Source organism: Cydia fagiglandana, chromosome Z (genome assembly GCF_963556715.1).
Source record: "Cydia fagiglandana chromosome Z, ilCydFagi1.1, whole genome shotgun sequence".
NCBI lineage: Eukaryota > Metazoa > Arthropoda > Insecta > Lepidoptera > Tortricidae > Cydia > Cydia fagiglandana.
In genome coordinates, this window is record NC_085959.1 from 14,788,966 (window position 1) to 14,807,530 (window position 18,565).

Genomic DNA, 18,565 nt, shown 5'->3' on the forward strand with positions numbered 1-18,565 from the left:
CCCCATAATTTGCAGCCTAATGTAGCCTTGTATAAAAATGTAGCTTGATAAAGTGTCTTAAATAAATATACATAGGTAATGTAATGAAGAGGAACAAAAATCATAGATTAGATTAGTTCCTCTTAAATTAATTCTTACGGCACTAATAGTAATTACACAAAACGATATTTTAGTTAAGTCACTTGATCATGCGAGCCCGTGCTTAATACAAACTTCCCAGTACTGTCGAAACCCAGGAAATGTGATATGTTTACCTGCAATGCTTTCCTACGTCATGAGACGTTGCATTAAAATTTTATAATTGTACCTATCGGGTGTGGCGCTTGAAAGTACACAAAATGACTATCTCTACTGTTTCATTATAGTATTCAATTATTAAGAATAATGAGATCCTTATTATTTATAAAAACCAGTGGCCAGTTGATTGGTGAAATCAAGGCCTATTCACCGACTCAGCGAGGCAACGGCTACCTGCGATGGGAATCTACAGAGTGCAGAATATGTTGCGCCGCGGAGCTGGTCAACAGGTTGTACAGTTCGCAGCAGTAAGTATGTTCATTCGGACTTAGAACAAGTGGAATAAGTTTAACTGTGCCACTGCACTTTTGCTCACATTAATAGACAGCGCTCAAGCCTGACGGAACCTAACTTCAGTACCTATTAAATAAGACATCCGATCAGAAGTAAGACTGGTTTTGAAGTTGTAGTGCCTTACTTGAGCGCAGTTTGTTAATACGCGTCTTATGATTAACCTATAACTGTGGCTCGGACAGAAGTTTCTACCGACAATCTTACACCCGGCGAACAAGCTTTTGAATAAAAACACCAAAATATATCACAATATACATATATTTCCTTTTAACCATACTTTTGAAAAATCGGCTAGTACGCACAAATGGATAAATTTATTTCAGGATACGACACGGTGTAATTAATTCGAGCTGCGTAGGTAAACTATGAGTAACGAATAACGATGTTAATGAAACAGACTAGAATGCTGGTAGTAAGTTCCGTAAGCCACTAGTACACCACTCACTACATTATTTCATTAAATAAATATTTACAACTACTTATTCCATATCGTGACGATGTCCTATCAGCGACGTTTATTTATAAACTACATAATTAAATGTTATTCAAGAAATATGCCATACTATCAAACAACGGAGAGTAGTAACATGCGTGATAACATATTACCTACTCGTCTATACATTAACGGAAATCTCTAAAGATTATATTAAACTAGGGCACCGTTTCATGAAAAATACATAGAATTGTAATCGTATTAAATCAATCTTATTATGTACGTGTAGGTGCCACGGCTGCACGATTGAACAAGAGTTGCATGATTCCTGAAACGGGGCCTTGGACGCTATGTACTTATAGACGAGCTATGTACATAGCTCAAATAACATTATCTGAATACATTTCTATCACACGACAAGGTCGTAGACTCTGTTCGGAAAGAGAAAAGTCGTGGAATGTATTGGGCCCCATACATTCTACGACTCTCCTCTTTCCGCACAGACTATGAACTATTGAGTTCAACTGTTAAGGTAAACTACTCAATTATTGGCACTTACTAAGTTACTAGACAGTGAATATGTCCAGCCTGCAATGTTTTAAAGATAGAAGTGTTTGTGCCAATATGACTTGGGTGGCTAATATAGAGCTGTTTACTTACAATTAGTCATACTTAAGAGTCCGCAGCAAGCTCGGTCGAATTTCACCTTCCCATACAAGTGGACGTTCATGCTCATTTTAAAACTACGCGTTGGATTGTAATGAAACATTGCACATACAATGACATAAAGTATATCATTGCCTGAAATTGGTTTATATGAAAAACTTTAATGCGCTCTATTTTTTTAACTATGGTATCTGAACTACATAAACTAATTACAGGCATAGATATACCTTATTCTATATTGTAGGTACAAAGTTTCAGAGCGATCTAGCTAAACGTTTTAAAATGAGAGCGTAACTACGTTTGTATGGAGAACCGAGCTAGTTGCGGACTCTTGATGGCATAATTATTTCAGTGCATAATGCAAAATAACCAGATAACATTATGTAATTATATGTAAAAAAATATCATTATTTTAATTATATGCGAAAAATACAGTCATCAAAATGCTAGGCAAAACTAATAACTAGTAAGTGTTACTTGTGGCCTTAATGGTTCATTTTATAATTACAGTAAATATAATACTACGATTAGACAATCAAAAACAAATTCTATAACTTAGTTACAACACTATCAATAAACTCCTAGGCACATAAAATATTACATGTCGACCAATAAGATCTCGCAAGATAAAACTAAAAACATTTTTATTTATATACAAACACCTAAATTCACCAGAAATCTTACAGATTTGCAAAATTTACAAAAACATCAAATGAAATTCATTATAAATGGGGGACGCCACATTACATTGCATAATAAACACCAATAGACCTGATAAAACGACCGAATAAACACCGTAATAAATAATACAACATTCCACAAAGACGACTAACAACCAAAACTTAGCACAATACGATCGGACCATTCAAGTACTATAGTTATACTGCTTGCGGCAACTTTGTTTGCGAGAAAGGATAAAAATGTTTAACATTTACATCCTGTGTACACGGATAAGTAATAGTCTCCACGATGGTTTAAATTTTAATGTTGCTACTGAGTCATGAATGTAAAAAATATCCTAATTTTTAAGGAAGATAATTGTTTAAAAAATGTCCTACGTACAACAGTAACTTTCCATCCCCCCGTGCATACAAAATATTACAATAACAGATCACAATAATTGCCTATTCTATAATTGAAAGTGTGAGACAGTATAACGATGATACCTGGCTAAATTTCGCATCGCGCCGGTCGCGCAAGGGTTGAAACATGCAAATAGGGCCAGTTTCCGCTTAAAAACGAATGCGATACGTTATTGATGTGGGTCAGAAGCCGGAGAACGCGTTTCAATACTGCGGCTTTTACATGTATTATCATACTTATTTGAATTATCATTATATTCTTAAAAGTGCGACAGTCAATTGATTGTTATTCGAACGCTAAAAACCAACATGGTTGGAAAGTTAAAATGTAAATAATGTATGAATCTCGGTCTTGGGCGATTACTTCTATGATGTTTCGGGGGCCATCAATGTAGGTACAAACGAACCACTCAGGTAAAATTATGTGTGTCGTACTATTTGTATTTCGATATTATTACATTGTATGTCATTAAAACATATTATTTACAAATACTATATTAAAAGTTACTTGTCATGTTTAAAACAACGATAACAAAGAGAAAATAACAACACAATAACTATGTACACACATAAACATTGATCGATTATTCCAGGCTAAATAATTAATATTTTTTTGGCAGAATAAACTAATTCAAATTATTTACCAGTCATTATTAGGCCGTGTACACTTGTAAGTTTTACTTGCGTAAGTAAGTAGGCCCACAAAGCTATTAGTTAGAAGATAGTGGTATTAGTGCTTCTTACTCAAGTATTACTCGTACTTACAAGTGTAAACCGGCTTTACTGCTTACATTTTACTTCGCTATTATCTAGCATAAATCAGCAATAGCAATCTATCCAATTTGGACATGGAGATAGATATAACAATATTTTCTGTAAGCGTACTTTATTCGACTTTATTAATAATGGAGTCAAGTATACTAAGGTATTATGTAGTATTGCAGGTTTATAAGCATACAAATTCTATAGGTATTTAGATGTAGGATATCGCGTATAAAAAACCTAAGTTAATATGGAAAATATTACTGAAGTTATTTGAATCGGTGTATGTTAATAATATTTAAGTAGGTATGTTAATGTCGCATGCCACACACAAACTATAAATGGATATATTGGCCTGTTAAGATCTTGTTTACAACTTCAATATTTCAAAAGGTTCTTAAGTCGGTTGTATGTTTTTGCCTCGTCTCTTCGGGTAAACTATGACTAGCAGAAATTATAGGACAACAACAAGGTTCCATCTACACGCGTTTCATCACTATAGTTTACATGAGCAAAGCCGTACGCTTGGCCATCAAAAACTGAAGGGTTGATGTTGATCGAACGTTTACCCGAGTATCCGACTTTTAACGAGGACATCGAAAACTCGAAGGAGCAAAACAAAGCATTAGGGCTGATTTAGACGGCGCGCAAACCGCATGCAATTTTAGTTACATTGCGGACTGTTGGTTACGCCAATTCAACCGACTGATCAAAACCCGCAATGTAATTAAACTCGCATGCGAGTTCTCGCATCGTCTAAATGAGCCCTTAATTTTGATATTAATATAATTTTGGTCAAATAATTGAAATAAACTAAACGAGGCCCTGTATTTAATAATTTTAGTACTTCACATACTAAGTAGGATATCATATAAACGTAAAGCGAGTAGTGTGAGTCTTCTGTTTACAATGGCTATCAAATTGGCGCATCTTAGATTATGCCATATCAGATATCAGCCATATTGCTTAAAACACTAAAAGGACTCCATCCCATAGACAGAGAAGTATTGCGTGAGCAGCGGCGGATTTGCCCTAAGGCCAAGTAGGCCCGGGCCTAGGGCGGCAAGATAAGACATAAAATTGTAACGAAACATTAAATGATGATAACCAGAAATAACTCGAAATATAGTCAATATTATGGGTGCTGAGAAAGGGGCGGCCACAGGGCCTGGGGCTTAAGGCGGCAAAGACTGCCAATCCGCCACTGCGCGTGAGTAACGTTGTATGAGTGCCGTTTACGTGATGGAATAAAAGATACCGTAGCGCAGAATGCTCATTGGCTTTGACAGTCAAGAAGTAAAGTTTGTTAATTAGGTACTTGGTTGGTTAACTGCTTTTAGTAGATAAAAGTATTATATTATCAAGTTACGCTGATAAGGACTCGTGCGCAGTGATAACTCTTAGCAGTGACGTTCCCAAAATTAATATAATTTGAACTTGGCTAGTGCCTACATAACCTACCATTGAGGTACGATTTAATATGGTTTCAGGATAATACTGTGAAATAACTCTGCTTTAGTAGGGTACTTATCATTTAAACAAGATAAATTATTTTACTACAAACTTGAATCGGAACATACCCACAGGAAAAACGACTAATATTCTTTTATTTTATTTATAATAAAAATAATGTTATTAAGTGAAATGGCATCGTATTACTTATTTCTCTTGCAAACCTTATAATAGGTAATAGTTGCACAATATGGTTACTTCACTTGTCATGACATTATCCCAATATACACCTCATATGGAAACAGGCCTACACGACTTGGAAATACACTCACAGCGCACCGTACATCTTAACACGTATTCAGTAAACGTGACAACACCATGATATTCGTATCACATTACACATACGGGGACTCGAGAGGAACCTGAAAGATTTTAACTATGCATTTCTGAAGCCATAAGAAACAAAATATAAAAACACATAAAAAATCAAAACAATATAGTGTAAATACACAAAAGTTATCAAGTTATTCAATAAGTCATCGTAAAAATATATATAAAAAGGCCCTACCTAACTATATTACACGAGATAGTTTCTTAATATGGATACATCATTAAAATCAATCGGTTTCCTCCCGAGCACCGTATTCACCCGATATCCTTTAACTAAGATCTACTTATTACTCAGTCCGTACCAAAATTAAAGCATTAGGTATTCCAGATAACGATTTCGGTACAATAATTACCCTTATTAAAATTACGACATGTAATAACTACAAGCGAACGTTAACATTCAAACATGTGGAAACTTTCCGTTATTGATCTACCGGAGTACCGCGCATGTTGTGTAGCTAGGCAAGCAATTTATTAGAAAATTATTGTACCCAAAGACCTTATCTATGGTTTAAAACACGAACATTGTACGCTCAACATTTTGTCAATAAAAACAGTGTCATATTACAATATAATAAGTCACTGTATTTAATGGCAAATTCTGTGAACATAGTCAGCAGCAGAATAAGTAGCTACGCGGTCTTAATGCTCACAATGGACTCTAAAATGTCAAAGAGAATAAGGTTCCGTATAGATCATTGTGAACGTGTTATTCTGCTTTAGCCACTTCTGCTGCTGACTGTACAAGATAAGTGGCAACCCACCGTTATCATATTTAGATTTAGCGAACTTGCTGTGCTGTTATCTTTACAATGACCCGTCCCCATGAGCTCTGATTAAATCATAACACTTCCATCATACATTGTATGCTAGTAGGACTCCTTGTCTGTACTAATTCATACTTTAATAGTTTTTTAACACGCTTTATAAGTCTGACACTTCAATGCAATGTTTTGGATCTTTTAGATCTCTTTAAAGCCTTTGAAGACCTCACCCAAGGTAACACGAAGTCTCTGAAACAGAAAATGGTTTATTATAAAATAATATATTATTGCATTAATCATTATTGAAATCGTGTCTAATAACCTTATTTTATTTTAACCGTTTGACATTCCTTTCTAGTCATTCGATTTCGAACCGTAATTGTTATATTCATAAAATTGTACGGGCCTGATTTAGTTAAATTATGTTTTAACTATCCCTTGTACATACATAAGTCAAAATGGCAGATTATTACTATTATTAGCAAATTGAGGTTTGTAGCACGTTTTTGAATAAGAAGGTAAAGGGTTAACAGTTTAACAAAAGAGGTAAGTATAAAGAAGCCGAATAGACATTTCAAACGGCTGGGAGTTGAGTAGTTAAGTAGAATTACACCAAGAAAAATTTCCAGCGATTTTGATAGCCCACGCAGTGGAAGTATTATTTATATGTCATAATTTCATAGAAGTTTGAGGTTTAAAATTACACTTGCACTGCGAGGGCTATCAAAATTGCTAGAGATTTTTCTCGGTGTGACTCTAGAAAAGAAAGGCATGCACTTACGCCGGAGGTATGGCGGGGAGTATCTCGCCGAAGGCCATGACGGGCAGCGTGTCGGTGATCTCGATGAAGCGCGCGTCGCGCTGCGTGTGCGGCCAGATGGTGAAGGTGGCGGGCGGCTGCGCGGGCGACGCGCTGCCCCACGGGTCGCGCTGCCGCTGCCGCAGCCGCTCCACGTGCCGCTGCTCGCGGATACGCCTCATGTGCCATCTGCCACATACAAACATTATACAGGGTGTGTCTGACCATGGGGCTTTAAATTCAGGGCTCGATTCTACTCGCTAAACTGAGCTACTTTTATTATGGCACCATCCCCGAAATCCCGAAAAAAAAATTTACTTTTTCATACATTTTGGCTGATCAGATGTGGACGTTTTCTATGGAAAAGCCAAAAATTTTACCCCGATTTTAGGGTTGGTCCCATAGTAAAAGTAACTCAGTTTAGCGAGTAAAATCAAGCCCTGGAATTAAAGCCCCATGGTCAGACACATACTGTATAATTACCTTTATAGATTAAACGTCTTAAATGCCCTCTTTTTTGTGAAACCTAAGTTTTATTATATGTAGATATGTATAGTTCGTTTTATTAGCATTAGAAAGTAGTTGAAAGGTAAGCGATCTTGACTTTGAAGTCTTTTAAATGAAAAACGCTTTTTAAAAATCAGTAACTAATACTTACGAAAGCAGAAGAATATAAATGATTGTACTAGAATCTAGATTCATAATTGCTACATATTTGCCGTGACTTATTTTTAATACGTGCTTTTTATTTAAAAGACTCATCAAGATTGTTTACCTTTTTTCTAATGCTAAAAAAACGAACTATAGATAACAGTTATCTAGTTATATACTTACTATAGAGACCACTCTTATATCAGGACGGCAAGTACTCATATTTAGTATCATTACTAGCCCTAGGAGTTTCATAGAAACAATTTTTCAATTAACAAATTTCATAGAAAAACGGGATAGCTATGATGGCGCTATCTAGTGTCATTCTAAGGAACTTGCTAACTATGTAAACAAACCGCCATACTAAAATCACGGTTTAGTGACAGTTTCAATATGGCGGTTTGTTTACACACTTAGTAATTTCTATAGAATGATACTTTATGCAAACCTTTGACAGTTGCCAACCCCATTGTAAATAAAAGTGTGAACCACTGATTACCTGAGCTGCCGCCTCTCCTCGGCTTCTAATTTCTGGTGGCGTTTTTCAAAAACCTTGTCATCTAAATTCTCTGTCCCTTCTAAGGTGTACGTGCTCGTGTAGGGCTTCTCTCTCCATCGCGGCACCTAAAATATGTACAGTTAAAATCAATTGATAACAGATACCGGTATTAAAACTACCTATGAAGAAAACGGGTACAAATCCGGGTAAGGGACAATATTGGTTCTCGAGTAGGAAATGCAACCGGTAATGTTAGTATGAGGGATACCGGTAATTTACCTGTATACCGGTCATTTCTATACATTTTTAACCGGATTACATACCCTGGTCTCGAGTCATCAAAAAACACGTATATCGTAACTGCTTTTTTATATTTACATGAATTAAGCAATACGAATAGACAAAGAGTATTTGTATACCTATCACTACATCGTCGCTTAAGAGTGATAGTGACGCCATCTTAAATATTACCTCTACGGTGGAAACTTTGCTGTCAGCAGGAGGATCCACGTCTTCAGGTTTGACCTCGGGGTCCAACCCGAGGTACCACGATATGTCCGGGTCGCCCACGAGCGTATGGTACGGTTTCTTGGTCACCATGCCTGGCAGCGGCGATTTCTTGCCACGGCAAACGGCTGGAAATGTAAAATATACGTTGTCATTGCTATGAACTTAAGTTGTTTTCGTGTTAACTGATATTTGATTTATACAATTGAGCTTAAAATGTTCTATGCCACTGAGTTAAATAACATATTTACTAGGATTATGTTGATCGTAAGCCATGGTACTCAAACTTTCGCAAACACCTATTTCACCAATACTTTCACTAGCTTTCAGCCAAACCCAGCTTTAACCAAAAACAAGTTTCAAAATTGATTACTTACATTTTCCCTTAACTAACTTTGGTTTGGAGGCTGTACTGGTCGGTGGGAGTATGGCGGGACCTTTCGGAGGATTTTCACGTTTCGTTTTGAGTAGTCCTGTGGAGAGGGCTCGTTTTCTACCACGTTTGCTGTCACCTCCACGTTTACTCGCCGCCGTTACTTCTTCCTACAATGCATTAACAAACGTAATTAATTCTAATACTTATAAGTAAAGAATTACAATAATAGCCGGGTATGACCGGTCAGCCGAAGCGCGATACAAATAAGCCAAGAGTGAAGGTCGAAGGATACCGAGTTACTGGGTTTAGACACCAATATTTCGCGGAGCAATTGACATTGATAACTGATTCGCGGTGAATACTTCTAATACTGTGCGCTGCCATGAATCGCAATGGCCTAGCGGGACTAGTTTCATTATAACATTTATTTTGCGTAGCTCGAGCCTAGCCGTGTAGAGGTAAAAAAAATTATATTAAAGTTGCAAAAAGAGAGTAGGAAATAACGAAGGTTATAGTGTAAATGTAATATAATTGATACACACCACTGAAGTATTAGGTCCCACGAGACTTGTAGTTCGACCCGCTCGTCGTTTAGACTTATCGGGTGAGCTCTTGTCGGTAGTAGAAGTTGTAGGGCTAAAGTCTATTGGGTTCAGACTGTCCAAGTTCAAAGATGGATCCGATGAAAATAAATCTTGAAATTCAACGGCGTCCAACGATGGCAAAATATTAGATGCTAAATTATTGGGATTCTCGCCATAGGAAAAGTCACATAGGCTCGTCTCGTTTCCGGGCTTGTTTGGATTATACATCCGCCAGTCGATCTCGGGTTCCGTTTTAACTATATCTAAATCTGGTTCGACCACAATGAGCGTCTTTGGCGACGTTTCCGCTTTCAGTTCGGAGGGGTGCATGTAGTTGGTGTTGGTGAGGTTGTACCGGTTGTCCAGCTTCAGCTTGTTGGTGAGCTTGGCGGCGTCGGGCGGCGGCTCGTAGATGCGGCGCGAGGGCGCGGGCCCGCCGGCCACCGTCTCGGTGCAGATCTTGATGCGCCCGTGGTTGGTCTTCTGCAGCATGAGCTTGGGGATGGGCGACTGCTCGCGCATGTCGGCCTCGCCCAGCTGGTAGGGGTCCTCGCCGGTGGGCGTCGTGTCGATCAGCTGCAGCCGGTCCGACAGGGATCCGAATTGATTGGCTCTCTTAAAATTACTTTTGGATTTCCCATATGTGTTGATCATTTTCGACTTTTTATTTACACTAAAATTACGCTCAAATGGTTTTTCCTCTTCCAATACTTTTGCTAGAAAATATACAAAGTGTTATATTGTGAGGAAATGAAACACTACAATAAATAACACAAGGTCAGTATTAAATACTTACCACTTTCTACAGGCTCTACTTTAGCTCCAGGACTTTTCATTCGATTTAAGCTGCTAATTCCAGAAGTAGTTCTTCTTCTATTCCTCTGTATTCTTTGTATAACCGGATTTCCACTGTAGAATACAATAAGATATTGAGAAATTGTACAAATAATGACAAACAATGAAAAATTGTACAAATGACTATATAAAACTATGAGAAATGAAAAAAATCTAATCAATACAATGTCATTTCTTATATTTGTTACTTTATAAAGTAAAATAAGTATATTCTCCACAAATAGTTGTAGTGTGTGTAAAAGTATGAACAAATTATCATTGCATGTTTCAATTTTGGCGCGTATTCCACAAAGTTTTGTTATTCAAACGTAACTTGCCAAGTTTTGTACTCACCTATTTGATGTAACCGTGTACAGTGGCTCGGGCCGGTTTTCAGTCTTGATTTCTTTTTTGACAAATGAACGCTTACTTTCAATCATTGTGAAGTTTTCGCAGCTGAGGTTTGTATCCAGGAGTGTTGGGACGCCCAAATTATCTGGTAAATAGCTAATTACATCTGTAAAAAGTGTTAGTCAGCCTAAGAAATGTTTGTGAAATAAATCAATATCAAACAGTGATCATGTAAATAAAAGAACGTTATGAATGAATCTGATATGATAGAAATAACTAGTTTCTTAATGTACGGTTAAAGAGTTCAATTTTAATACAAAAGAATCAAGTACAAGCACTTACATTATAAAGGTAGGTATTGAATCGGCACCAGAGTTGAGGTCACATATACAATATTATGTCATAAGTAATATTAAACAACAAAAAACCGGACAAGTGCGAGTCGGACTCGCCCACCGAGGGTTCCGTACTTTTAAGCATTTGTTGTTATAGCGGCAACAGAAATACATCATCTGTGAAAATTTCAAATGTCTAGCAGCTATCACGGGACATGAGACACGCCTGGCAGACAGATGGACGGACAGACGGACAGTGGAGTCTTAGTAATAGGGTCCCGTTTAGACTCTTTGGGTATGAAACCCTAAAATGCATGTTTAGTACAAAAAAAATAGATATTTTATTTAGGTGTTTACGTCTTCTGCCGTTTTTAGTAAGCTCAAATATATCTATCATAAACAGAATAGTACCTTACCTGCTTCTGAAGTCCTGGCAATTTCAAAAGGTTCCTGGGCAAAAGGTTTTGCTTTGTTGATATCACTTTCAAATATAAACGAATTTGTTCTACTATCTGTCAACAAGAGCTCCGTAAAACTATTAAGCATTATCTGAAAATAAACCACAATAATTATAAAAATAGTGGTTAATATTGCTTCATTACGTCAAAATATAAAACAATTAACATTTGGCATAAGGTAGACAGATCAATGGGAGTTCACTAAATAACTAAAAAATGTTGGCAGCAGAATGTACCATTATAATATTATTCCAAAATTAATTGAAAAAATATTGTTAAGCATAATCACATCGCGAGTGTTTTTTTTTTATCTGTTTATTTTCAATCAATAGTTAGCTAGTTGTATAATCAATCTCAGTTACAATCTCTATATTTGGAGATTATTTTAACAACACTTAGCTTACTAGTTATATCTTACATTAATTCATGTTAATCAGTGCTTTCTTAAGTGTACTCTTTGCTTTATCAGGATATTAGGTAGGTACATAATGGCCAGAGCCTTTTCCCATGTTGCTACCAGATATTACCAAAATTATATAAATTAAAAAGAGTATATGAATGTAATACCTGTGATGGTGGGCTAGGTTCACTTTTGACAATGGTTGAAGTCACACTGGTCACACTGGAGGATGGCACATGCACCAGAGGCGGGGGGTTAGCAAAGTGTCTCTGATTAACCGTCAGCCGCCTGTCCATGCGACTCAGCTTGGACTTAAGCTGGAAATGATTTAATACTTATTTGTACACACATTTAATTTGAGGTAAATTTTTGAGGTAAATTAAAAAAACTTGATATTCACACAGTTGATCAAACCAATAAAATTTGTACAATTTAAATGCCAATAACAATATATTGCAATAGCAGTTTAGTATGGGTGGAGCGAAGCTAATTGAGTTAATTTTAACTACCAGCAGTTATGAATACAGCGGACCTGAAATTAATTATTAATTAATTGTGCCAAGTCCATGTATGTGTTCTTTTGCGTAATCTAATACTTCATTAGTCAATACACTAAGAACACACAATGTTTTCCCATTTCAAAATCTAACAGTAAATACATTTTTTTTTATTACAGGTAAATATTAAGTACAGATCTTTACAAAACCCTCAGATACCCGAATTCCCAATAATAAATAATAATCTGGCATGTTGCATCCATGACAAGTAAGACAGAGTTCAATAGAAATGACAAATAATGTAAACAAACCAATTTACATTCATTTCTTTGTAATCTCATCTTTTTTGTGGACAACCATGAAAGTTTATATACTGAAATCTCTTAATTATATCAATTGCTAGTTAAAATATATGTTAATTATTAATATTTCAATGAAAAGTACCACCTAAAAGTTTAACTTTAGGTTATAATTGTTATAAATCAAATGCTATTAATCTGTTATATTTGTTTACATTATGTTTCTCTTCTAGTGAACTCCACTTTACAAAAGTCCATCAGATTTATGTAAATTAGTATTGTCATCCCTTTGTTTTACATGGAAAACAGTTGAGATAATAAATCTGAAGAATGTACACATCTCATTTATATAGCCTCTACCCGCCCATATGTCAAACCTTGCCAAGCAAAATGAAATTGTATTTTGTCAACACAAAGTTCAAATTAGAATGGAACAGGAGAGCTTTTTATAGGTCTCTGGGCGGCTAGAGGATAGTATAATATAATTTATGCATATTAACAGCAGCATAAAAGCATATTCAAAATTACCGAAAGACAGTATAAATGAAGATTCGAGTTAACTATATACATATATTGTTTCCAAGCAAAAAGTCCCACTTTGTTGCTTGCTATAAGGATGCTTTCACAGGTTATTTATATAAAGATACAAGCAAACAAGCAAATCTCGTGTTTATGGTAAGCAACAAAGAGGGACCTTTGAATAGACTGGGTTTCTCCATCATGAAGTGTTTATTTATCTATATCAAATCCTTCTGCACATTATCACATTCATACTACATACATAAAGGTACCTATTATACGCAAATCTGTTATATACTGCAACCGCAGATATTATTAACATAATGAAGAAAAATAAATACATTTATTGAAGTAAAAACCTAAAAAGTTATTCATATTATAAAGAGAAAATTAGTTCATTAGCATGTAATATGCAATATTTCATTAAAGCTTATTGCATATTGTATGCAAATAAGTAGCAATGTAAAAGAGTGCTTTGCATGTGGTTAATCAATAGTTAGTGCACAGCGCCATCTATTAATTACACTTAAAATTACATAGCTATAGTTTGTTTGCAAACAAGTTGATGATGTTGTTTGCCACTGTGACAATATTCATTTGTCAGTATTAACATTATATAACATCATAATAATGTAAAAGATCTCATGTGTATGGATTATAGAATAGTAACTGAGTATCTCTAATGTATTTTGTGGTCATATTAGCTACAAGTATATTATTTATTACAACAAAACATACTATAACCTAGCAGTTTAGCTGTCAACATTATACTTCACATGATATTTTTTATGAATTGGCGCATTGAATGAAGATTATATAGCATTAGACCAAGACAAGCCTGCAGCGATTTTGATAGTCCACACAGTGCAAATGTTTCATAATTTCATAGAAGTTTGACATTTAAAATAACACTTCCACTGTGTGTGCTATCAAAATCGCTCCATACTTTTCTTGGTCTAACTCTAACTAAGATCTACAAAAACATCTATTTTTATCATTGAAGTATAATATTTCATAGGCATGCTGGATAGACATGAGTCATTCGCACAGCACATTAAAACTAACAATTTGTACACTGTCCATGTTGTAATCATTTAAACCTGGGCAATATTTGATAATATTCAGTTTGTTAATTCAACTTGACAGCTACTGGGAACCAGCATAAGATGGTAAGTTACTAAGCAGCGCCAGTAGGGTACTCACTGTGTCATTCTCTTGTTTTAAAGCCTGGTATAACTTGTCCCGTTTTGTGATCAGCTCGTTCTGTTGTTGTATGAGGTCCAAGTGATATACAAGGAGATCTTTGAGTCTCTTGTTTTGACCCTCAGAAGCTGACAGCTGCTCAGTGAGTCTGGTCACATCTGGGCTTCTACTGACGACCAGTTCCTTTTCTTCAGCAACCACACAATGTGTCGTGATTTCAACCTCCTTGTCGAGCGTAAGGGTCGATCTGCGATCTGAACTTTCAGAGTGACATGCGTATATATGATCAAAAGGAAAACTTAGCAGGCCGTCTTTAGTTTCCAATTGATTCAATGTTGAAAGATCCGCCGAGAAATTCACCAAATTCGTTTCATTTACACTACTACGACTGTTCATTTTTATAGGAAGCCAACCGTAAGTCACTCTCGACGAGCCTGCCGGCTGTCAAAACCTACCTACCGACACTACACTTTTGTTCGTTTCATTACAACTGAATTGCAAGTTGGTTTCGCGGTGATGCAAAACTAAGTCTTCGCGTTGACGCGGCATTACATGGTCAAAACAGTAAGAAATCTATGTAAATGCGTAATATTTCTGACATTTCATTCACGCACATGTAAAATTATAAAAGACGCACATAATTGGTATGCTTCTGCTCCGATCACTATCTTCATGCTCTAAATTGATTACGAGGTAAAGCATTTGTACAATTAATTCAGAAATAAATTATAATAGTTGAAACATCGATCATAATTAGTTTGAATGGTTACTAAAACGATATAAAACCGTAAATCTTAAGAAAAATCTACAACTAGCGTCAATCAAGGCGTCAACCATAGACAGTTCTTTTTTTTTCGTGTTTTTAACCTCTGACGTAGTGTAGACATGACATGAGTAGTTGCCAGTTATAAAAATATTTAAAATTGGACAGATCCAAGGCCCCTACGTTTATTGTTCTATTTGACTGCGCAGCAACTAGTATCATTTCTCTCTCCTCGCTCTTTTAAAATGCCATTTGTCAAAAAAGGCCAACCATACTGCTGACAAGGTGAACTTCAAATCAAGTGTTGCCTTTTTTGATGCATCCAGGCTGTGAATGTGTGCGTAAAAGCGTGTATATGTGTTCTTTTAGGGATGTGAAAAGTCGATTTTAATCATGTTATATATCGATAAACGCTACACAGCGGAACGAAATAGCTATTAATTGAAGCTTCAATATCTTCGTTAAACATATACATAATTGAAATGCTAATGAATAATAAATATATTAGAATATAATAAAATATTTCAATTATTGCGGAACACATATCTTAGTAGGTATTTATGTATTTTAATTAAATATCTGAACTTTCCCTTGGTTCCCTGCTGGGGCGTGACGATAAAATTGTGATCTGATAACCACAATAAAGAATAAAAGCGTTTTTGTTCATTTTAGATATCGTCAAACCTTTGAAGTAAAATTAAAATTGTAAGAAATGTCGATAGTTTATCGATATGACCTTATCGACATGGCTACAGCAAGGTGGTGTTAAATTGTTAATCGTACACTAAACAAAAGTGGCAACAGTGACAGCTCGCTGAGACACCGTCTTCTTCTTCTTCTTCCTCGCGTTATCCCGGCATTTCGCCACGGCTCATGAGAGCCTGGGGTCCGCTTGTCAACTAATCCCATGATTTGACGTAGGCAACTAGTTTTTACGAAAGCGACTGCCATCTGACCTTCCAACCCAGAGGGTAAACTAGGCCTTATTGGGACTAGTCCGGTTTCCTCACGATGTTTTCCTTCACCGAAAAGCGACTGGTAAATATCAAATGATATTTCGTACATAAGTTCCGAAAAACTCATTGGTACGAGCCGGGATTTGAACCCGCGACCTCCAGATTGCAAGTCGCACGCTCTCACCGCTAGGCCACCAGCGCTTCCACCTGCGCTGAGACACCGTCTATATATATATTATGTCTATGGACAGATCCAAGGCCCCTACCTTTATTGTTCTATTTGACGGCGCAGCAACTAGTATCATTTCTCTCTCCTCGCTCTTTTAAAATGCCGTTTGTCAAAAAAGGACAACCATACTGTTGACAAGGTGGACTTCAAATCAAGTGTTGCCTTTCTTGATGCGCCCAGGCTGTGTATGTGTGCGTAAAAGCGTATATGTGTGCTCTTTTAGGGATGTGAAAAGTCGATTTTAATCATGTTATATATCGATAAACGCTACACAGCGGAACGAAATAGCGATTAATTGAAGCTTCAATATCTTCGTTAAACATAAACATAATTGAAATGCTAATGGATAATGAATATATTATAATGTAATAAAATAATTCAATTATTGCGGACCACCTATTTTAATAGATATTTATGTATTTTAATTAAATATCTGAACTTTCCCTTGGTTCTCTCCTGGGGCGTGACTACAAAATTGTGATCTGATAACCACAATAAAGAAAAAAAGCGTTTTTGTTCATTTTAGATATAGTTAAACCTTTAGCCCCCTCCAGACTATGCGCGTGAATCGCGGGCGAAGCCGCGAACGCAAGTGTGGCGTCGATTTCGCAGATTGTTCACGCCTTCGCGCCTTGTTCTCCGTTTTCTGTCGGTATTTCGGCCCGCGTCAAAGGAGACGCGAAGCGCGAACTTGCAAGACTCCACATTACACAATATTTTGGCTCCTTTGTGGCAAGATAAATATGAATTATATTATGATTATATTATATTAAGCAGCTATATTTTACGGTTTTACAATAAAACAAAATGGAAAAACAGCTAAATCACGTACGATACCATAGATAACTAACAGTTAAACTCGATCAGCTGATGCTTTTCCGCCATATTGCCGCAAACCAAACTGCGAAATCGCCGTGAAGTGTGCGAGTGTGGAGTCTTACGTCAACTTCGCGATATGTTCGCTCCGCGACGTCGCGCCGCGATTCACGCACATAGTCTGGAGGGGGCTTTATGGTGAATGCAAGACTCGTTTGAGTAGCATTTGCCATAATACCTTCAATACATTATCGAACTGAAGCACGACCGTGTTGTCCGTGGTAGCAAGTCCGTACCAAAGGTCCGTACCATGTTTGATCGTGTGAAGTAAGTGTAAATAAACTCGGCGTATACTGTTATATAGAACTGTTGTTGGAACGCCTAGAGACAACAAGCCTCTCCTTCGGACTCGCGATCAACAGAGATAAGACCAAAATGATGGTCGTGGATCGAGCGGAACTAAATCAACCTGATGTCTCCATGATTGGCAACTGTGAGGTTGTCCAAAGCTACATATACCTCGGCTCCACGATCACGAACAATGGTGGGTGCGAGGACGAGATCCGCAGGAGATGTGCTATCACAAGATCTGCCGTTGACAAGCTGAACAGAGTCTGGCGCAACCGCAACATCACTAAAACCACGAAAGTCCGCCTGATGAGAAGCTTTAGTCTTCCCAATATTTCTTTATGGCGCAGAAACGTGGACGGTGCGTCTGAAAGACCGACGCAAAATTGACGCACTCGAAATGTGGTGCTGGCGGAGACTACTGCGTATTCCTTGGACTGCGTTTCGGACCAATGTTTCGATCTTGGAAGAACTCAAAGTGAAGGAGAGATTATCGTCGACTGTTCAAATACGAATCCTCAAATACTTCGGGCACGTTACACGAAACCAAAACTCCATGGAACGTCTCGTTGTCCAGGGACGAGTTGAAGGCAAGCGGTCACGAGGTCGGTCACCTACGCGCTGGACAGACCTGATAAAATCTGCGACACAAACCACCATAGTCCAATGTTCCCGTAACGCCGAAGACCGTGGCAAATGGAGGCACATTGCGAGGGCTGCGTTATCCACAATAGATACGTCTCATCATACAACCACGACCACTCTGTCAAGAGTGAACGACTGAGGAGGATACTGTTATATAGCTGGTCAAGCAGATTTTGTCAGTAGAAAAAGGCGGCAAATTTGAAAAATGTAGGCGCGAAGGGATATCGTCTCATAGAAAATTTGAATTTCGCGCCCTTTTCTACTGACAAGATTTTCTTGACCGTCTATATCTTTCTCTCGCTCTAACGCACAGCACAATTAAGGGCTTCTATACATTATACAATTTTAGCTTCGAT

The 18,565-nt window shown here is 37.0% G+C and overlaps 1 protein-coding gene across 1 annotated transcript; it reads right to left on the minus strand.

Moving 5' to 3' along the window:
* Positions 1-2,287: 2,287 nt before the first annotated feature.
* On the minus strand, positions 2,288-15,348 carry LOC134678939 (uncharacterized). The gene is made up of 11 exons (XM_063537694.1): positions 14,453-15,348; positions 12,102-12,251; positions 11,493-11,625; positions 10,745-10,907; positions 10,353-10,465; positions 9,515-10,272; positions 8,974-9,139; positions 8,561-8,724; positions 8,090-8,214; positions 6,922-7,128; positions 2,288-6,389 (listed from the first exon to the last, which is right to left on the minus strand). Exons 1-11 carry the CDS (start codon positions 14,846-14,848, stop codon positions 6,317-6,319), a joined length of 2,448 nt encoding a protein of 815 aa, XP_063393764.1. The 5' UTR covers positions 14,849-15,348; the 3' UTR covers positions 2,288-6,316.
* Positions 15,349-18,565: the final 3,217 nt, after the last annotated feature.

What these genes read in the sequence shown, in the direction of transcription:
- LOC134678939 (XM_063537694.1), bottom strand. Translation starts at nt 14,848, where the DNA reads ATGAACAGTCGTAGTAGTGTAAATGAAACGAATTTGGTGAATTTCTCG. An exon ending in AACCTAGCCCACCATCACAG is followed by an intron (nt 11,626 to 12,101) that starts GTATTACATTCA and finishes GTTTATTTTCAG; the next exon opens with ATAATGCTTAATAGTTTTAC. An exon ending in AAAGTTAGTTAAGGGAAAAT is followed by an intron (nt 8,725 to 8,973) that starts GTAAGTAATCAA and finishes TTACATTTCCAG; the next exon opens with CCGTTTGCCGTGGCAAGAAA.